Below are 22905 nucleotides of genomic sequence, written 5' to 3'. Positions count from 1 at the left end.
CCACGCCAGTGGGAACTAACTAACGTCCTTGGTTGAGGAACGTTTCCTACCAAACGCCCATTTCTTGAGAAAACAAAGTGAAAGTGAAACTTCACATACAGTATTCCAGGTCCACGCTTATCTGCGCCATAAACCGTTACCGCTGACCGAATGACGGACGTGTCTTTCGCGGTGCAGGTAAGACGAAGCTCTCAAAAATCTCAACGATAACGTTAATTATGATCTTCATCTTGGGTGTCTATTTTGTGGTTGAAACCCGACTATATTTTTGCTGCGCAGTTTTGAGTACAGTGCTTCTAATAGGGAACATTTTGTTAAAATGTTCCAACGACGCTCTTATATAAGAAGGCTGACAAAGTTCGAACGTATACTGACATGTTTGGTGATATGTTTTCTATTATATAAACTACATATATATATTCCCGTTGATGTTTGCTATTGCTAGCAGATGAGCTCTTCTAAACCGGAAGTGATCCTTGAGTCCAAATATGATGATACAACCAAAGATCCTTTCGCATTGAGAGGGATCACTGTGTCTTTCAAAATGTATCCTAATTTGTAGGCGACAGAAAGCTGTGTTATGACTAGTTTTGTCACGAGTGTACAATATTCAGCCACCCCTGTCAGTGCTGTTCATTATATATTGTGAATGCATCTTCTTGTGTGTGGACCTGCTTTCTAAAGCTAGTGTTTTATTGGTCCTAAAAACATTTTATTATTTTATTCCCAGTATATTAAATCACTTTTCCTGAGGCTACAAGTATCAATAAGCTTTATTATTCTCATGACTATTTCTTTGAGTATTATTTTACATTTTAATTCAATTAAAGATATGCACCTGGGCATAGGCGGCAATCTACATTTCGATGTTGAAGAGGTTTATTTAGCCTACTAATGTGTATTTATAAATGGTTGATTTTTATAGGCTGGTACGGTAAAGTTTTGTACCTGACAAGTTTCGGCTATCTTGCTTCTGCAGCCTTCATCAGAGGTTATATCATCACGTGATGATATAACCTCTGATGAAGGCTGCAGAAGCAAGATAGCCGAAACTTGTCAGGTACAAAACTTTACCTTACTAGCCTATATAAATCAACCATTTATAAATAAAGATCTACATTTCTGCCAGTGGGTGCTCAGTGTGTGTGTATTAAAAACAAAAAGTAGTCCATATATAACCCATGTGATTTGTGGCTTTGTTATTTTGTAAAACGGACCAAACTCGACACAAAATTAACTACAACAAGATACTCCGGCTTCCCCCCACTTCCAAAAACATGCACCTGGGGATAGGTTGATTGGCAACACTAAATGGTCCCTAGTGTGTTAATGTGAGTGTGAATGTTGTCTGTCTATCTGTGTTGGCCCTGTGATGAGGTGGCGACTTATCCAGGGTGCACCCTGCCTTCAGCTCGAGTGCAGCTGGGATAAGCTCCAGCACCCCCTGCCACCCCGAAAGGGATACGCGGTAGAAAATGGATGGATGGATGGATATCTTAGTTGATAAACTTGAAAGTGAAATACAAACCCCGTTTCCATATGAGTTGGGAAATTGTGTTAGATGTAAAAATAAACGGAATACAATGATTTGCAAATCACTTTCAACCCATATTCAGTTGAATATGCTACAGAGACAACATATTTGATGTTCAAACCGATAAACTTTTTTTTTTTTTTGCAAATAATCATTAACTTTAGAATTTGATGCCAGCAACACATGACAAAGAAGTTGGGAAAGGTGGCAATAAATACTGATAAAGTTGAGGAATGCTCATCAAACACTTATTTGGAAGATCCCACAGGTGTGCAGGCTAATTGGAAACAGGTGGGTGCCATGATTGGGTATAAAAACAGCTTCCCAAAAAAAGCTCAGTCTTTCACAAGAAAGGATGGGGCGAGGTACACCCCTTTGTCCACAACTGCGTGAGCAAATATTAAAAACAGTTTAAGAACAACGTTTCTCAAAGTGCAATTGCAAGAAATGTAGGGATTTCAACATCTACGGTCCATAATATCATCAAAAGGTTCAGATAATCTGGAGAAATCACTCCACGTAAGCGGCATGGCCGGAAACCAACATTGAATGGCCGTGACCTTTCAAAAACCAACATCAATCTCTAAAGGATATCACCACATGGGCTCAGGAACACTTCAGAAAACCACTGTCACTAAATACAGTTCGTCGCTACATCTGTAAGTGCAAGTTAAAGCTCTACTATGCAAAGCGAAAGCCATTTATCAACAACATCTAGAAACGCCGCCGGCTTCTCTGGGCCCGAGATCATCAAAGATGGACTCATGCAAAGTGGAAAAGTGTTCTGTCGTCTGACGAGTCCACATTTCAAATTGTTTTTGGAAATATTCGACATCGTGTCATCCGGACCAAAGGGAAAGCGAACCATCCAGACTGTTATCGACGCAAAGTTCAAAAGCCAGCATCTGTGATGGTATGGGGGTGCATTAGTGCCCAAGACATGGGTAACTTACACATCTGTGAAGGCGCATTAACACATCTGTGAAGGCGCCATTAATGCTGAAAGGTACATACAGGTTTTGGAACAACATACGGTATGCTGCCATCTAAGCACCGTCTTTTTCATGGACGCCCCTGCTTATTTCCACAAGACAATGCCAAGCCACATTCAGCACGTGTTACAACAGCGTGGCTTCGTAAAAAAAGGTGCGGGTACTTTCCTGGTCCGCCTGCAGTCCACACCTGTCTCCCATCGAAAATGTGTGGCGCATTATGAAGCGTAAAATACGACAACGGAGACCCCGGACTGTTGAACTACTGAAGCTCTACATAAAACAAGAATGGGAAAGAAATCCACTTTCAAAGCTTCAATAATTAGTTACCTCAGTTCCCAATCGTTTATTGAGTGTTGTTAAAAGAAAAGGTGATGTAACACAGTGGTGAACATGCCCTTTCCCAACTACTTTGGCACGTGTTGCAGCCATGAAATTCTAAGTTAATTATTATTTGCAAAAAAAAAATAAAGTTCATGAGTTTGAACATCAAATATCTTGTCTTTGTAGTGCATTCAATTGAATATGGGTTGAAAAGGATTTGCAAATAATTGTATTCCGTTTATATTTACATCTAACACAATTTCCCGACTCATATGGAAACGGGGTTTGTACATCTCTTCTTGTTGGGACCAGGGTGAGTTATTCAAATTGATATTTTTGTGTGTGTTTTATAGCTCTGAAGTCTTAAAAATGAAGTGTTCAAAGTGTGGTCGCGATTGTAAGAAGAAAGCGAAGTTCTGCAGCAACTGTGGCGAAAACTTGTCTCTCCAGCCTCTCAACAGCCTTGGTAAGAAGCATTTTGCATATCATATGATCCCGATATACACAATTTGATGATTATGAGCTGCATATGTATAAGAAATGCACTTCGGCTAATTATATGTAACCCTTGAAAAATACTATACATGTATTAAGAGCTACACTAAAATAAAGCCACATATGCAATGCATTGTTCAGCCACAAGGAACAGAGGCCAGTCCTCTATTTTGATGCATTGGACAATTACCTTGATCCTTAACAGCATTTTGATCCGTTTGAACTCTTTAACTCACGTCAAGGGAATGAACCAATGTCCTTGGGGGCAGATTTGGAAGAAGACACATCACAGAAACCCACCAAAGATACCTCCAGTGGGCCAGATGACAAGAGCATTATCAACTCAAAGAAAAAGGTAAAACACTCTTAGCCTTTTTTTAACAGTGTTAAAAAATGTTTCCACTCATCTCAGCCCTGTCTAATGCACATGTGTCAAACTCAATCTGTTCCGCCACATCCAATGTTGGCGTTAGCGCACTTTTTGTGTCTTTTTACGCACTGAAATCAGAAAGGAGGCGCAATTCCGGAAGACCGCGCGCCCGGGACGCAGATTTAGTTTTTTTTTTAACCGACGCTGCCGTCTCCGGGTAAAAATTCGGGTTTGCTTGTTTTTTTTAATCAATTATCACTTTCCGCCGGTGTTTTGTTTTGTTTGTATTTGGCGGTGTTGTACCAAAATGTGATTGCCTGCCAAAAATGTATTTCCTTCGCGGGAGCGCGCACCGCTCGCTAAACCTGCATTTCTTGCTTTCGTCTGTCCACAGCGGATTACTACGTGTGAAACAAACACTTTATCTTCGTGGTTATTGTAACGCTACGTGTTTGACATTATTTAAGCCATTATCGTGTCCGGAAAATTACAGTTTGCCTTTTTTGTGGTATTAATGAGATTTAAAGGACTGTTGTTAGTCCGATGTTGATGTGATAAAACCTCTTTCTTGTTTGGAAGATACATACAATTGTAACTGTTATTTCTAAGTGCACATAATACATATTTATGAAGTGTTTGGATGTATTAATTGATGTAAAATGTTCATTAAATGTAACAAAAAGTGATTCAACATAATATTTTGATATTTACGCATCGCATATTTACACACGCATATTTGACTAGAATACCCTTATGTGAATTACATATATCAAAATCAAGTACCTACTGTACTGTTTACATGTTGAAATACCCTTTACAAAGCTAAAATATACCCATACGACAACGTGGCTGCTGCCAAAAATTGATTTCAAGTAATATTTTGATACTGACACATCTTATCTCTGCATATTTTACTAGAATACCCTCATGGGCATTACAAACGGTTTTGGTAGTAGCTGGGGGTGTATGTTGTAGCCCGGAAGAGTTAGGGCTGCAAGGGGTTCTGGGTATTTGTTCTGTTGTGTTTATGTTGTGTTACGGTGCGGATGTTCTCCCGAAATGTGTTTGTCATTCTTGTTTGGTGTGGGTTCACAGTGTGGCGCATATTTGTAACAGTGTTAAAGTTGTTTATACGGCCACCCTCAGTGTGACCTGTATGGCTGTGGATAAAGTATGTCTTGCAGTCACTCACGTGTGTCTGTAAATGCCGCAGACAACATGTGACTGGGCCGGCACGCTGTTTGTATGGAGAAAAAGCGGACGTGATGACAGGTTGTAGAGGACGCTAAAGGCAGTGCCATCACGGCACGCCCTCAATATTGTTGTCCAAGTGTAAATCGGGAGAATGGTTGTCCCGGGAGATTTTCGGGAGGGGCACTGAAATTCGGGAGTCTCCCGGAAAAATCGGGAGGGTTGGCAAGTATGGGGTACACCCTGGACAAGTCGCCAGCTCATCGCAAACTGATTCTTGCAAAGTATTATTTGGTATATTAATTATGATAAAACTTTACAAAACAGGTTACAGGTTACAAAACCTCATTTTGGTTGGTGACGTTTGCCATATAGGCGCAGCGGGTAAGTATGAAGATGGCCTAAAAAGGTCTTTTTAAAAAGTGATTCTTCTTTTTTTTTTGTAAATCAATTATTCACCAACCTAGAATCGAAATAAATAAGAATCGCGATTCGGATGTAAATCAATTTTTATCAGCGCCCCTAATTATTATATACGGTATTACAACTTGTTAGTCAAAATAATAATACATACCTAAATATCTGCTTGTCACCTTGACTTGTGATATCAATGCAAGTTATGTATCAATTTGTATGTATACGTAGGCAATTGTGTAATAATATAATGAGGCGATTATTTGTTTATGTTCATACATTCACTGTTACAAGCGGCCCTTTGAAGGCAGCCATAACTGCGATGTGGCCCTCTATGAAAACGCGTTTGACAACCCTGGTCTAATGAGATCCACTGTGTCAAAACAATCCCGCCAGTGAGTGCGTCGCTAAGAAGTTAGTGCATGCGTACTGCGAAACCCGGTCACGGAAAGCAAGATTTAAAGGCTCCAATATGCTACATTACATTATGCTTTCATGGATTTCAAAAACATTCACAAGTGTTAGTAAAGGTCTGTGTTACATGCTTTTCACACAGACAAAAAAAAAGGATGTCATGCCAAAGTAATGAGCAGTAAATGAGTAATGAGTAGGGATGATGTTTGATAAGAAATTATCGAGTTCGAGCCTATTATCAAATCCTCTTATCGAACCGATTCCTTATCGATTCTCTTATCGAGTCCAGATAGGTTGTTGTATATGGAAAAAACACACAATATTTGGTTTAAAAAAAGCTCACTTTTATTATATAAGAAAAAAATTAAATCTAATAAATAAATAAATATTGACTATTACCCCCCTAAAAAATAAAATAAAATACATAAATATTGACTGTTGTTACCCAAAGTATATTAAGTGGGATTTTTCAGAAAAACAAATATATACAGTAACACAAAAACAACCTGTCTCTGTGATCACTATAGGTGTATAAATAATAATATAGTGTTGAATAAAATCAGTCCCTTGGGCACAAAACTGAAAATAATACAGCTCTCCAAAAAGTGCACTTCTGCTGCTATTTGACATAACTGTTTGTTATGATGCTTTGACATTTTTGCACTTTATTTCTTTATTGAAAGAAAATTCTATGAAGAGAAAAGTTGTTTGCAAATGTGGTTACAATGCTAGAAAATGAAAAGTTAAAGCTAAAAAAAGAAATACACTTTATTGAGGTAACATTATTTCTTTATAGGGGGAAAGATGTGATGTTATGAAAATAACAACTACACTACCCAGCATGCAACGGGAGTGACAAGCATGCGCGGTAGCCCCGAAAAGTGTTGCATGTCGCCACCCGGCAGCTAAGAATGAGGTTATGAGCACGCTGTGAAAGTAAACGTCAAGAACTCAGCCAACACGCCTCGTCTGCATTATTTATAATTAGACAGACAACACATATACAGTGTGATTTTGTTTTGTTTACAAGGAAAGAAAAACAAAAGTTAAAAAAGGGAGATGTCATATATGTTGTATATATATGTATGTGCTGCGGTTGCTTTCAGAACGTTGCGCCAGCTGCCGTAAAGGAGGTGCGTTGCTAGCCTTGTTGCTATGTTTCCGGTTGGTCGTAAAAGTGTTCGTCATGTGTTTGTACCCTGCTCAAATCTCTCAGTAAAGTTATTCATTGGATTATACCTTTTGTTTTGAACTTTATTACACCTTGGAGCGCTTTTTCCGGTCCATTGTTTTTCCTGCTTTCCCTATCTGCGCCTAATGACTGAGCTACGTGACATTTCTTGTGATGTCCCTTGGGGCATTTCTGGTCGGAACGGGATTCGTTCCGAGGGATTCGAATAAAGAACCAACTCTTTTTCTTTACTATAGTGGTCTCGAAAACGGGTACCGGTTCTCAAAAAGGGATTCGAGTCCGAGGACTCGGTTCTTTTCTTATCGAACAACCGGGAAAACCGGTTTCGAGTATCATCCCTAGTAATGAGTCTTCCGTCACGACATTAGCACTTTTGCCTAACTTATGTAAAGTGGGCGTGTCCTTCATCCAAGATGAGCACTATGTGGGCATTCCTCGTCAAATCTGGCCTTTTGCGTATTCTCCCATTGACTTAGTTACGTTTGTTCTTCTGCGCACCTGAGGCTGGAATAAGCCCAGCGAAAGTGAACTATTTTATTGCACTTGAAGTTTGGATGCAGTGTACATCACACATAATAAAGTAATAAAATACTCTTATTTTAACTAGATCAGCAACTACATCATGACACTGTCAGAAGGCTGTGCGTAGAGCAGACACTGTAGCATAACGGATCCTAAACGCTGTGGCACCCAGTTGCTAAGATAAACATAGCAGATAGGATTAAAATAATTATGCTTGATTCAAAACAAACACTGTGATTAATATTAATCCATTTATGATACCGCAATAAAACATTTGTATTAATCACATGCATTAGCGCGTTAACGTTGACAGCCCTAATAATATTATAGTATTTGTTGCATGATCAGATATTAACATTTCAAACATGCGCAATTCCATGCAATACATACATTTTTTTCTGTCAAAATGGAAAGAACAAATACATTTGGTAAGAAAGATCAATCAATCAATCAATGTTTTTTATATATAGCCCTAAATCACAAGTGTCTCAAAGGGCTGCACAAGCCACAACGACATCCTCGGTACAGAGCCCACATAAGGGCAAGGAAAAACTCATCCCGGTGGGACGTCGATGTGAATGACTATGAGAAAACTTGGAGAGGACCGCATATGTGGGTAACCCCCCCCTCTAGGGGAGACCGAATGCAATGGACGTCGAGTGGGTCTGACATAATATTGTGAGAGTCCAGTCCATAGTGGATCCAAAATAATAGTAAGAGTCCAGTCCATAGTGGGGTCAGCAGGAAACCATCCCGAGCGGAGACGGGTCAGCAGCGCAGAGATGTTCCCAACCGATGCACAGGCGAGCGGTCCACCCCGGGTCCCGACTCTGGACAGCCAGCACTTCATCCATGGCCACCGGACCTGTGTGTCTCCCCCTCCACGAGGGAGAGGGGGGAGCAGAGGAGAAAGTAAATGAAACGGCAGATCAACTGGTCTAAAAAAGGGGGGCTATTTAAAGGCTGGAGTATACAAATGAGTTTTAAGATGAAGCACTTTATTGATGCACTTTATTACCAGGTTTTTGCGGGCCCCATAAAATGATGCGGCAGGCAATCTCAAGGGACCCCTTTCTGTCTATATTCAGCAATATATATAAATCTGCCAAGAAAAATAACAATGCCCGGTTTTGATTGACAGGTATTCATTTGGTATTGTGGTTTGGTAAAAAGCAGTCTTTGGTACAGATTATGTATTGTATCTTAATAACTCATACGTGTGTATATCCAATGTAGTGGTTGGTGAATTTCATTGTTCAAACTGTGGTTTTGTTTTAGTAGAACACTGACCTGATTCTTTTTTTTAATGTTTTTTAGAAAAAAAAGAGAAAGAAGGACAGAAAGAGTAAAGATGGTGTCTTACCAACATCAAACAAAGACACACCCTCTTCATTGAAATGTCAAACATCGGAAAATGTCATGGATTCCCTTCAACAAGAGTTCTCATCACTAGAAAGCTTGTCTAGCAACAACAATAATGCACAGGCTGGTGGCAGTGATAGTGAAACGACTGAAACAAGTACAACAGGGAGCGATGCACAAACATCTGGTCAAGCTTCAGCAGCTCTGACACGGGACTCTACCTCTAAGGACCGCACCAGTTTAGAGGCCAGCTCAGGTTTTGGCAAAGGCAAGAAAGCTAACAACAAAAAGTCTCAAAGACCTAGAAGCGATAACTCCAACGCCAAAAATCAACAAGTCACCTCTGAGGAACCTTCACTTGACCGTAACGCCAACTTGATTCCAGAAATGACAAAACTGACCGAAAATGTAAAGGAGCAAAACCAGAAGCAACCTAGTACTGCACAACAAAGAATGGTTTTTGGCCCTCAGACACCATCTAAGGTAACACTAAATGCAAAGTAAATACGAATAGTTAAGATCATTTATCCTGCTCTATTTTAAGAGGTCTATTCTTTTAAGGAACATGCTGCAGACATCGGCTCCAGCGTCGACATGCCGCTTGCAGTGCAGCACATGGCAGATGATGCAGTATCCAATCCGTTGCCACTTGAACTGAAAAAGTGAGTTTTTTCTTTAGTTGGCCACACTTTTCTGATCACATATAATCAGTGTTGGGACTAACGCGTTACTTTGTAACGCGTTATTGTAACGCCGTTAGTTTGGGCGGTAATCTAACGCGTTATTTTTTATATTCAGTAACTCAGTTACCGTTACTACATGATGCGTTACTGCGTTATTTTACGTTATTTTTTTATGTAGTATCGGCTAGAAACTGAGGATCTGAGTGTGTTTTATTGCAGCGAAGCAGAGACGTGCTTCTGATTCTTCCTCTGCGCTCTCTGTGTGTGTGTGCGTGTCTGGGTGTGGGAAGGGGAGGGGAGGGGGGTGCGCAATACAACGTAAACCGTTGGCCAACCAAAAAGTAACCACAGAACACTATACGACTATACGGTATAGTGTTCTGTGGTTACTTTTTGGTTGGCCAAGCGGACGTGAGGACAGGCTGTCCCCACCCATATCCGCACGGACCGGGAGGGGGCGTGCCTTAAGTCCGGCTGGAAATGGGAGAAATTTGGAGAATGGTTCTCCCAGGGAGAGGCACTGAAATTCGGGAGGGTTGGCAAGTATGAGATATTCTCACTTCTTTTCTTTTGTCGAGCACAAAGAAAAGAACATTTTAGTTAAAGTAAGTTGTGTCTTGGATCAAAGATCCCGTCTCCTGCCCAAAACAACAATTCAAATCTGCCTGGTTAGGCTCTGTGTATGTCACGTGTGCCTTCCTTAGGTGAAGCCAGGTTTACAGCTATGTTGTTGATTGATTGATTGATTGAAACTTTTATTAGTAGATTCCGTACAATTGACCACTAAATGGTAACACCCAAATAAGTTTTTTAACTTGTTTAAGTCGGGGTCCACTTAAATTGATTCATGATACAGATATATACTAACATCATAATACAGTCATCACACAAGATAATCATCAGGGTATATACATTGAATTATTTACATTATTTACAATCCGGGGTGTGGGATATGGAGGGGGGTGGGAGGGGGTTAGGTTTGGTTGGTATCAGCACTTCAGTCATCAACAATTGCATCATCAGAGAAATGGATATTGAAACAGTGTAGGTCTGACTTGGTAGGATATGTATAGCAAGTAGTGGACACAGAGAGAGAGATCAGAAAGTATAAGAAAAAGTGTCTACATTTGATTATTTACAATCCGAAGAGGTATTATGTGGAAGGGAGGGTGTTAGTTTAGGGTTGTAGTTGCCTGGAGGTGTTCTTTTAGTGCGGTTTTGAAGGAGGATAGAGATGCCCTTTCTTTTACACCTATTGGGAGTGCATTCCATATTGAAGTGGCATAGAAAGAGAATGAGTTAAGACCTTTGTTAGTTCGGAATCTGGGTTTAACGTGGTTAGTGTTAGTGTTATTATGCTGTTTGTTACTTATGTATGTTATGTTGCAGCTATTTAAAATAGTTTTGTCAATTTGTTCTGGCCTGAAATAAATTGGCCCTTTGAAACATATCTTTGTCTTTGTGTGTTGTATGTAGAGCACATTGCTTAGCAGAGTTCAGTGATGCAAGTGTATGTCAAGTTGATCAACAGATTGTATTATTCTCCACTACAGTAATAGTACTGAAATGAAGGCTAAAAGGGCATTAATGGGAGCTTTAAAAAAAAAAAGTAGAAGTAACTAAATAGTTACTTTTCACAGTAACGCATTACTTTTTGGTGTTAGTAACTGAGTTACTTTTGAAATAAAGTAACTAGTAACTGTAACTAGTTACTGATTTTCAGTAACTAACCCAACACTGCATATAATACAAATTAAAACATCATTGTAGCAATAACGCTATGTTTTCCCTTTTGGTTGTCTGAATCAGGAAGACGAACATGACTTCTTGCAACAACAGAATGACAATTTACTTCCACGCCGTCCTCTCAAAAGACTTCCATTTTGACCCGAGTATAGATCTCGTCTACATCAGGGCTGGATCTACTATTGGAACATGGGATCAAAATGCAGTTCAGCTAAGTGTGACCAGGTACTAAAATGTGGATATGGTGTATTGACACTTTTGTTTATTGGGTTGTGAAGCATTTATAAGATGATATGATGACATTGCCACTGGTTGCTCACACTGACTGATTTATTTAAGAGATTTCATGTGTCGTTATCCTCTCTTTTGTCTGTCTGCTTTTTTGCAGAGATTATGGGGAACATGGGTATTTGGTCGAAGGCAGTATGGAGACAACAAAAGATAAGGTGTCTGTGTCGATACCATACAAATATGCTGTCTACAAGACACAACAGCAAAAATTTGCGTATGAGTACATCTACAAATCGGATTCTGGCCAGATTACTAACAGATGCTTGTTTGTGAAAGACCAGCTCCTTAACAAAGACGGTATGGAAAACTTGAACTCGTGCCAAATAGACCTCTGGCTCGTTAAGTCCTAATACATTTCTGTTGTATCTTTTTGATAAAGGGGACTGGCATCAATATGATGACATTGTCTGTGTTGAGCCATCAAAAAGCATTTTAGAAAAAATGAAAGGATTCGTCTCTTGGCCCAACCAGAAGAAACCACTTGTTGAAGGCAGAGAGATCGCTGGGAGAATAATGCTGGGCAGGATATTTGAGCTTCTCAGCGACTGGACTGACATCAATTTGTCAAGTTTTTTAGTCCAGCTGAATCAGTTCTTTGAGGTCTATGCAAACCCATATGTTTATGAGGACAAAGCGCGAAAATGGAATTCCTTAAACTTCGGAGTGGATGAAGTAAGTTCAGTCATTGTGTAGAAACTTCCATTTAGATGTTGCCAAGTTCTTTTTCACCCGTTTTGCATTTATGATTTGATTTCCTAGGTGAAGATGATGATGAACGAATTCATGCTGACAAGTGTGACTCCTCAGTTACGGAAGGATGAAAATGCCGAGAGTGTGTACATTAAAGATCCCCTGCGAGCAGCTGTGATCGTGCTCTACGTGTGTAGCACATACACCATCAAACTGGACTCGAACGTGCTCCTCCGCCTATGCATTGCACTGTGTTTACCCAAACTAAACAGAGACGACTTCCTCCAGTACTGGGAAAAGTTTTCACAGGATATTGCTGTTCTTAAAGGGTAAAGATGAATTACTGCAACTTACAGCAGAGAAGTGTTTTGTAATCTTATGGCACATTCTTGTCTATCTTTTAGGCTGCCAAGCAGGTTGTTGTTCCTCATAAACACTGTGAAGCATAATGGAAAGCCCCACTGGATTTTGGTATTACCGCTCTTTCACCTCATCGAAGGCTCCACAAAACCCTTTGAGACACTGACTTCCGGCAGCTTTGAGTTTGACTTGTCGTGGGCAGGTCTGCAAGGAGTCTGCGACCAGGGATATAAAATGAACAGTCATGACAAGAAGTAAGAACACCCCCAACATTACATTCATATCTCATTGATTTTCAAAAAAATTTGTACAACCTCAAACGTTACCGGTATTATAGAGATAATTTTGAATAGTTGATGTACAGTAAGTGCGGCTTATCCAAAGACACCAGTGGTTGACCAGAGGGATGAGTGATATGGCCAAAAATCTATATTGCAGCCTCATGCGATAACAATATATATGATCATATTTTGTTGGCATATAAATGATAATAGAACCATTTCAAAACAGGTAATATGGCTAATTTTGCTGCTGCTGAAGTATGCATTCACAAATTTCAGCAGTTCCAGTTGTATTATTTTTTCAAAACTATTAATTATCTAATTGCTAATTTAATGTTAATATCTTATTACTTTCTGCTGTAACATGGTTCTATCTCCACTTTTGTTAAAGTGTAATAAACACTTATTTTTCTGGTTACTTAACAATAATTTCAGGCGATAACAGAAATTGTGGTATCGATCCAATACCAAGTAGTTACAGGGGCAGTATGGTTCATACTAGGGGTGTGAATCTTTGGAAACCTAACGATTTGATCCGATTCCTGTAAAAAAAAAATATATATATAAATATATATATATATATATATATATATATATATATATATATATATATATATATATATATATATATATATATGTGTGTGTGTGGTTACGGAAAATATTCAGACCCCTTAAAATTTTGATTTGTCACTCTTTGTTTTATTGCAGCCATTAGCTAAAATCAAAAAGGTTCTTTTTTTTATTATTGTACACACAGTTCTCCAAATAAAAACTGAAATATCACATGGTCATAAGTATTCAGACCCTTTGCTGTGACACTCATTAACTCACATGCTGTCCATGTCTTCTGAGCCTCCTTGGTATGGTTCTGATCCTTTATTGGAGTGCAGCTGTGTTAAGATAAACTGATTGGACTTGATTAAGAAAGGCACACACCTGTCTATATAAGACCTTACAGCTCACAGTGCATGTCAGAGCAAATGAGAATCATGAGGTCGACAGAAATGCCCAAGGAACTCAGACACAGATCTGGCCAAGGTTACAAAATAATTTCTGCAGCACTCAAGGTTCCTAAGAGCAGAGGGGCTTCCATAATCCTTAAATGGAAGAAGTTTGGGACGACCACAACTCTTCCTAGACCTGGCCGTCCAGCCAAACTGAGTAATCTTGGGAGAAGAGCCTTGGTGAGAGAGGTAAATAAAAATCCAACCAGTGGCTGAGCTCCAGAGATGCAGTCGGGAGATGGGAGAAAGTTCCACAAAGTCAACTTTCACTGCTGCCCTCCACCAATCGGGGGTTTATGGCAGAGTGGCCCGACAGAATCCTCTCCTCAGTGCAAGATATGAAAGTCTGCAGAGAGTTTTCCCAGACTATGAGAAATAAGATTCACTGATCTGACTAAGATTGAACATCTTGGCGTTAATTCCAAGGAGTATGTGTGGAGAAAACCAGACACTGCTCATCACCTGCCCAATACAATCCCAACGGTGAAATATAGCGGTGGCAATATCATGCTATGGGGGAGGGGCAGGGACAGGACGACTGGTTGCAATTGAAAGAACCACACCATATAGCAACCGTTAAACATATTAAACAACCAAAAAAAAGTTCTAACAAGCGCAACAAATAAATGATGCAAAGGAAGCAGTTATTAATGTTGGTCTTTCATAAATAACATAAAAATCAATTGTTTCATGCATTTTGCTCCATTTGCGGCATTGGTCTATATATTGAGCTTAGAGACTGGGACACGAAGCGCATGCCAGGACAAATAAAACGGTTGACAAAGGTATATAAGGACCATTAAGAGTTTGTGTCTCAAATTGTTAAGACGATGCTACTTGGACTAATTACGCCATGGACTTCACTGTCCGACTATAAACCCAAAACAAGAAGAATGTGTGTGGATTTGTCAAATGTTTTTAAGTATTGTTCTGAAACAACAGTACAATAGTATGACTTAACTAGCAAAGGTGGTGCTGCATTACATTAAAGGCCTACTGAAATGAAATTTTCTTAATTAAACGGGGATAGCAGGTCCATTCTATGTGTCATACTTGATCATTTCGCGATATTGCCATATTTTTGCTGAACGGATTTAGTAGAGAACATCGACGATAAAGTTCGCAACTTTTGGTCGCTGATAAAAAAAGCCTTGCCTGTACCAGAAGTAGCGTGACGTCACAGGTTGAAGGGCCCCTCACATCTGCACATTGTTTACACCAGCAGCGAGAGCGATTAGGACCGAGAAAGCGACGATTACCCCATTAATTTGAACGAGGATGAAAGATTCGTGGATGAGGAAATTGAGAGTGAAGGATTAGAGTGCAGTGCAGGACGCCAGGGTGTATCTTTTTTCGCTCTGACCGTAACTTAGGTACAATTAAGGGCTCATTGGATTCCACACTTTCTCCTTTTTCTATTGTGGATCACGGATTTGTATTTTAAACCACCTCGGATACTATATCCTCTTGAAAATGAGAGCCGAGAGCGCGAAATGGACATTCACAGTGACTTTTATCTACACTACAATACATCGGTGAAGCACTTTAGCTTCGGAGCTAACGTGATAGCATCGTGCTTAACTGCGGATAGAAACAGAAGAAACATGCCCCTGACTAGAAGGATAGACAGAAGATCAATAATACTACTATTATTTCTACTATCAGGAAACACCGAACCAAACCCTGGACCTGTAACCACACGGTTAATGCTGTCCAGCCTGGCAAAGCCTTGCAATGCTGTTGCTAACGACGCCATTGAAGCTAACTTAGCTACGGGACATCGACAGCGCTATGCTAAAAACATTAGCTCTCCACCTAGGCCAGCCCTCATCTGCTCATCACGACCCGTGCTCACCTGCGTTCCAGCGATCGACGGCGCGACGAAGGACTTCACCCGATCATCGGTGCGGTCGGCGGCTAGCGTCGGATAGCGCGTCTGCCATCCAACTCAAAGTCCTCCTGGTTGTGTTGCTGTAGCCAGCCGCTAATACACCGATCCCACCTACAGCTTTCTTCTTTGCTGTCTCCATTGTTCATTAAACAAATTGCAAAAGATTCACCAACACAGATGTCCAGAATACTGTGGAATTTTTCGATGAAAACAGACGCTGTTTGTATTGGAACACAATGGTGTCCCAATACTTCCATTCAACCCGTGACGTCATGCGCAAACGTCATCATACCGAGACGTTTTCAGCCTGATATTTCCCGGGAAATTTTAAATTGCACTTTATAAGTTAACCCGGCTGTATTGGCATGTGTTGCAATGTTAAGATTTCATCATTGATATATAAACTATCAGACTGCGTGGTCGGTAGTAGTGGGTTTCAGTAGGCCTTTAATTACTGCTGTGTTGCAATATAATGCTAATCATCATTTGGTTTCTTTTACTTTGGTTCTACAGCCAAATTGACCATTTGTATTTTTGTACTTTTTAGGGCTGTGGTCAATATGATGAAATACAGAGGCCACTTGATGGAGGTGGATCCACTTGTAGTGCGGTCCTGTTTGCACCTGATGTCAATCAGTGATCTGAAAGAACACAGCTTCAAAATGAATGTCCAACTTTTGGACATTCTACAAGTCTTTACTAATAAGACACCTCGAGAGATTAGCTACAGCAACTTTGAGGTACAGTATGTCCTGTTTACTATGGCAGTGGTTACTAAACTTTTTAAACACAGGGACCAATTTTTCCACTAAGCAGTGGCCAGGGGGCCACTCAAATATTAACACTGAATTAGTAATCTTACTCCTGCTTTTAATTGTATTCAATAATTGTATCTAACCTACTTACAGTTGACAACCTTGTCAAATGATATGAAACCATGTGTTCATGATTATTTTTTATTTGACACATAAACCTTGGGCTTAGGTCAGGCTGATTAGAAAATCATTAAGTACAAACCAAGTATACTGCTGCATAAGAAGGGACTGATAAATAACCAACTTAACTAATATGTTAATAAAATAAAGTGAAAATGAAAATACAGCTTCACCACTTAAGTCATAGTTCTTGTGCTTACGAAATGTCTCTATGAATTTAGCTCCAGACTTTTTCTGTGTTTGAGATTGACAGTACGGCCTCTAGTGGTGAAAAAGTGTATTACAACTAGGGATGATGTTTGATAAGAAATTGTCGAGTTCGGGCCTATTATCGAATCCTCTTATCGAACCGATTCCTTATCAATTCTCTTATCGAGTCCAGATAGGTTGTTGTATATGGAAAAAAAACACAATATATTGTTTAACAAAAGCTCACTTTTATTATATAAGAAAAAAATAAAATCTAATAAATAAATAAATATTGACTGTTACCCCCCTAAAAAAATCAAATCAAATAAATAAATATTGACTGTTGTTACCCAAAGTATATTAAGTGGGATTTTTCAGAAAAACAAATATATACAGTAACACAAAAACAACCTGTCTCTGTGATCACTATAAGTGTATAAATAATATAATAATATAGTGTTAAATAAAATCAGTCCCTTGGACACAAAACTGAAAATAATACTGCTCTCCAAAAAGTGCACTTCTGCTGCTATTTGACATAACTGTTTGTTATGATGCTTTGACATTTTTGCACTTTATTTCTTTATTGAAAGAAAATTCTATGAAGAGAAAAGTTGTTTGCAAATGTGGTTACAATGCTAAAAAATGAAAAGTTAAAGCTAAGAAAAGAAATACACTTTATTGAGTTAACATTATTTCTTTATAGGGGGAAAGATGTGATGTTATGAGCTAGGGAATATAACAACTACACTACCCAGCATGCAACGGGAGTGACGAGCATGCGCGGTAGCCCCGAAAAGTGTTGTTGCATGTCACCACCCGGCAGCTAAGAATGAGGTTATGAGCACGCTGTGAAAGTAAACGTCAAGAACTCAGCCAACACGCCTCGTCTGCATTATTTATAATTCAACAGACAACACATATACAGTGTGATTTTGTTTTGTTTACAAGGAAAGAAAAACAAATGTTAAAAAAGGGAGATGTCATATATGTTGTATATATATGTATGTGCTGCGATTGCTTTAAGAACGTTGCGACAGCTGCCGGAAAGGAGGTGCGTTGCTAGCCTGGTTGCTATGTTTCCGGTTGGTCGTAAAAGTGTTCGTCATGTGTTTGTACCCTGCTCAAATCTCTCAGTAAAGTTATTCATTGGATTACACCTTTTTGTTTTGAACTTTATTACACCTTGGAGCGCTTTTTCCGGTCCATTGTTTTCCTGCTTTCGCTATCTGCGCCTAATGACCGAGCTACGTGACGTCATTTCTTGTGATGGGGCATTTCTGGTCGGGACGGGATTCGTTCCCAGGGATTTGAATAAAGAACCAACTCTTTTTCTTTACTATAGTGGTCTTGTTAACGGGTACCGGTTCTCAAAAAGGGATTCGAGTCCGAGGACTCGGTTCTTTTCTTATCGAACAACCGGGAAAATCGGTTTCGAGTATCATCCCTAATTACAACTGAGTATGGCTGGGGCTCATACCAACCACCGCTAAGAAAGAGATATTTTGGGGGCGCTTGGGGCCCTATCCAGGCATGTAATTTTTCCGTCTATAGTCGTAAATCTGTCTCTTTTATCTTTGTAAAAATTAAATGTCAACAGTTCCACAACGTCATTCACATGTAATTCTGCAATTGAAAAAAATTGATTGCATTTGAACTGAAATACACAAAGCAATCCACCACAATGGCAATTTTTTTCCGTGTGTCTGATGATCACCATACTGTAATTACAAAAACCAAAGTAGTCGTCATATATACAGATTATAACATCATCAACAACTAGGGCTGCCAAAGTTATATCGATAACGCGTTAACTATAAGTTCCTTTAACGGCGATCATTTTTTTGACGCACGATTAACGTTTTTGGCCCTCGGTCCATTCCGTAGCTTGGGTAAAAGTGTCATGCCGTCCAGTTACTGTTGAGCTACAAGCTCGAAAATAGCTATCAGAACTGCTCAAAGAAAGGGGGACCTTATGGAAATCTCAGATCCAAAGCCATGTCAAGTCATTTTCCGGACAAGACAGGACGATTTCCCCTTCACTAGCTGTGGGACGACATCACACACTGTTAACGCGCATTTTTGCTTGTAGAATGGAGCTTCACGCCCGTGTTTGGATTACAGTTAAGTGCATTAATAACATCAAATCTAGATTGTTACTCGAACTGCTTTAAGTAAGATGGAAAAAAGCTCAGCAGGATCAAAGACAGTGGAGAGGAAGTCTAAAGATACTTTTATCTGAGATTTTTGTCAAAACATGTAAAGTCTTTTCTCATACCAATCACACACATCGGGTTGGCGGCTTCACTATAATAGCGCTACACTTCACATCCTGTTTAACCAACACAACAACGAAACATCGTTTTACAATACGATCATGCTCTTCTGTTATTCTGTGTTATTCACTGATATTTCTACCTTACTAAATGTTTTCTGGCAGATTGAAATTAACTATTGTACTGGCAGTGACGATATGAAGGAGTAAGATTGTCTTTGAATAATCTCGCTTCTTCTTCGCTACCACTGAGACTACTAGTGTTTAATACTGCAGGCACGCCTGCCACTGCCCTCTGCAGCCCACAATGAGTAATTACAGTTCACTACACAATATTACCATTTCTATGGTATATTCTTTTATAACCTGTTCTGATCGATAGTCTGCAATTACAGAATGTTTAACAGGCTGAATATAAAATGTTATAAATAAGTAGGTAGAGAAGGTTAAAACATTATCATGCAGAGATGCCATTAACTTATACAACATGTGAAGTACAGAATATCAGAAACATTTATTCAGGTAGAAAAAATATCACCTAACATCTTTGACAATCAAAGCATGATCGTAACAATCCACATTTTGTGTTATTAATGCGCGAAACTGCTATCTAAAAATGGAAGTGTAGCTCCTCTCTTCTAAACGCAAACTAGGGCTCCTAAAGTAGGACTACTAATTCTGTATGCCTACAAAATACAAAATCTGGCAAGACTCCAACCCACTGCAGGTATATCTTAAAATATCTTTAAAGCATGTTTATATTCTTTTTGTGTTGAGCTGTTTCAAAAAGCATATTGTTTAAAAACCTTTCCTTAAAGCAAATTAATTGTCCAGTCAGGGTATAAAAAAAACTTTAAAATTATCCGTCTCGGCAACACTTATTAATGACGAAAAATTGTGTATTTCTGCGATTATGGCAATTAATTTTGAGTTAACTATGATCACAATGTGATTAATCATGATTAAATATTTTCATCGTTTGACATCCTTGCCAACAACATAAAATAGTTGTGGAAAGTCATAGTTATCCCTTAGATCCGAGAATTCCTGCTAGTGACAGCTACTAGCTGTATTTTTTTTAGCATGTAGCATTCTCTTCCTATACAGTAGTTCTATGACTGAATTTGTAAGTCAAAAAACTTTATTTTTAATATACTATATTATTATTATTTCAAAACAGCGTTGCCCATTGAAAAGAATTGAAATCACTTTTTTCCAATGCTTAGCTTCCCTAAAACACCACACATACTGTAACATGTCTTTTTAAAAAGAAAAACTAACTTTAAATTAGAAATATTATTTGGAAAGCAATATGATATAATGTACTGCTAACAACTATATCAGTTTTATGAACCAATGTCATAATATAAATATACAGCATTTACCTCTACCCGCAGACTGAGGAAGACTTTGAAATCCTTTTTGGTCTGAACTCTGATCTGATTGGCGTTTTGCCGTTTCATTACAAACCCCGTTTCCATATGAGTTGGGAAATTGTGTTAGATGTAAATATAAACAGAATACAATGATTTGCAAATCCTTTTCAACCCATATTCAATTGAATGCACTACAAAGACAAGATATTTGATGTTCAAACTCAAACTTTATTTTTTTTTTTGCAAATAATAATTAACTTAGAATTTCATGGCTGCAACACGTGCCAAAGTAGTTGGGAAAGGGCATTTTCACCACTGTGTTACATGGCCTTTCCTTTTAACAACACTCAGTAAACGTTTGGGAACTGAGGAGACACATTTTTTAAGCTTCTCAGGTGGAATTCTTTCCCATTCTTGCTTGATGTACAGCTTAAGTTGTTCAACAGTCCGGGGGTCTCCGTTGTGGTATTTTAGGCTTCATAATGTGCCACACATTTTCAATGGGAGACAGGTCTGGACTACAGGCAGGCCAGTCTATTACCCACACTCTTTTACTATGAAGCCACGTTGATGTAACACGTGGCTTGGCATTGTCTTGCTGAAATAAGCAGGGGCGTCCATGGTAACGTTGCTTGGATGGCAACATATGTTGCTCCAAAACCTGTATGTACCTTTCAGCCTTAATGGCGCCTTCACAGATGTGTAACATACTCATGTCTTGGGCACTAATACACCCCCATACCATCACAGATGCTGGCTTTGCGCCTATAACAATCCGCATGGTTTTTTTCCTCTTTGATCCGGAAGACACGACGTCCACAGTTTCCAAAAACAATTTGAAATGTGGACTCGTCAGACCACAGAACACTTTTCCACTTTGTATCACTCCATCTTAGATCAGCTCAGGCCCAGCGAAGCCGACGCCGTTTCTGGGTGTTGTTGATAAACGGTTTTAGCCTTGCATAGGAGAGTTTTAACTTGCACTTACAGATGTAGCGACCAACTGTAGTTACTGACAGTAGGTTTCTGAAGTGTTCCTGAGCCCATGTGGTGATATCCTTTACACACTGATGTCGCTTGTTGATGCAGTACAGCCTGAGGGATCAAAGGTCACAGGCTTAGCTGCTTACGTAGCAGTGATTTCTCCGGATTCTCTGAACCCTTTGATGATATTACGGACCGTAGATGGTGAAATCCCTAAATTCCTTGCAATAGCTGGTTGAGAAAGGTTTTTCTTAAACTTTTCAACAATTTGCTCACGCATTTGTTGACAAAGTGGTGACCCTCGCCCCATCATTGTTTGTGAGTGACTGAGCATTTCATGGAATTTACTTTTATATCCAATCATGGCACCCACCTGTTCCCAATTTGCCTGTTCACCTGTAGGATGTTCCAAATAAGTGTTTCATGAGCATTCCTCAACTTTATCAGTATTTATTGCCACCTTTCCCAACTTCTCTTTGTCACGTGTTGCTGGCATCAAATTCTAAAGTTAATGATTATTTGCAAGAAAAAAAAAGTATCAGTTTGGACATCAAATATGTTGTCTTTGTAGCATATTCAACTGAATATGAGTTGAAAATGATTTGCAAATCATTGTATTCTGTTTATATTTACATCTAACACAATTTCCCAACTCATATGGAAACAGGGTTTGTAGATCTAACATGGAAAATTCCTAAACGATCTGAAATTACCACAATCATCGCCTAGCGTAAAAGAGGTGCACAGTGAAAAGGCTACAATTGAATTGGAGCAAGAACATGTGAACTGGCACTTCTAATACTCGGAAGAAACCAAATTATTTAAGAGATCAGACTAACTAGTTCATGGAAACATACCAACTTTGAAAGATCTATGTAGATTTGAATTTGTAGCCGTTGAACCTGTTCAATGACAACAGAAGACATTCAAGTTGTTAATATATTTAAAAAAATCTATTTTCCCATGACAAATGATCTACAATTAATTATTTTTGGATGTTGTAGGACTGTCTAAAAAGTTTCTGGAAGTTAGGAACAGTACCCGTGGCTTTGCAAACAGGGGTGGTGGTCTCCCTGTTAAAAATGGTGACTGGAGGGTGTGTTCGAACTACGGGGTTTAACACTCCTCAGCCTCCCTGTAAAAGTCCTTGGGATTGGGAGTGAGGCCTTTACCCAGATGGAGGAGTTAAAGTATCTCAGATCTTGTTCAGGTGAACCGGTGCAGCGTCTGTAGTAATGTGGCCGATGTACTAGACCGTCATGGTAAAGAGAGCGCTGAGCTGAAAGACAAAGCTTTTGATTTACTGGTCGAACTACTGTATATTTCTACAGTCTTATATAGTCACAAGCTGTGGTTAGTGACCGAAAGAGCAAGATTGCAGATATAAGCA

At 39.3% G+C, this 22905-nt stretch overlaps 1 protein-coding gene across 3 annotated transcripts in view; it reads left to right on the top strand.

Moving 5' to 3' along the window:
* The window catches only part of LOC133615509 (E3 ubiquitin-protein ligase rnf213-alpha), an 85182-nt gene that overhangs the window by 2658 nt on the left and 59619 nt on the right, over nucleotides 1-22905 (top strand). For 2 of the 3 annotated variants that reach the window (XM_061974146.1, XM_061974144.1), the window contains exons 2-11: nucleotides 3204-3316; nucleotides 3588-3700; nucleotides 8766-9293; nucleotides 9372-9472; nucleotides 11303-11464; nucleotides 11628-11827; nucleotides 11910-12202; nucleotides 12290-12549; nucleotides 12625-12834; nucleotides 16304-16496. In XM_061974146.1, coding sequence (XP_061830130.1) covers nucleotides 3220-3316; nucleotides 3588-3700; nucleotides 8766-9293; nucleotides 9372-9472; nucleotides 11303-11464; nucleotides 11628-11827; nucleotides 11910-12202; nucleotides 12290-12549; nucleotides 12625-12834; nucleotides 16304-16496 — 2157 coding nt within the window. In that variant the 5' untranslated portion in view covers nucleotides 3204-3219. Of the gene's footprint in view, nucleotides 1-36; nucleotides 178-3203; nucleotides 3317-3587; nucleotides 3701-8765; nucleotides 9294-9371; nucleotides 9473-11302; nucleotides 11465-11627; nucleotides 11828-11909; nucleotides 12203-12289; nucleotides 12550-12624; nucleotides 12835-16303; nucleotides 16497-22905 lie in introns of those variants that run through there. The other variant, XM_061974145.1, reaches the window with a different exon arrangement.

The sequence above is a fragment of the Nerophis lumbriciformis genome, linkage group LG22 (genome assembly GCF_033978685.3).
Source record: "Nerophis lumbriciformis linkage group LG22, RoL_Nlum_v2.1, whole genome shotgun sequence".
Classification (NCBI taxonomy): Eukaryota; Metazoa; Chordata; class Actinopteri; order Syngnathiformes; family Syngnathidae; genus Nerophis; species Nerophis lumbriciformis.
This window is presented reverse-complemented; position numbering and strand designations above follow the sequence as displayed.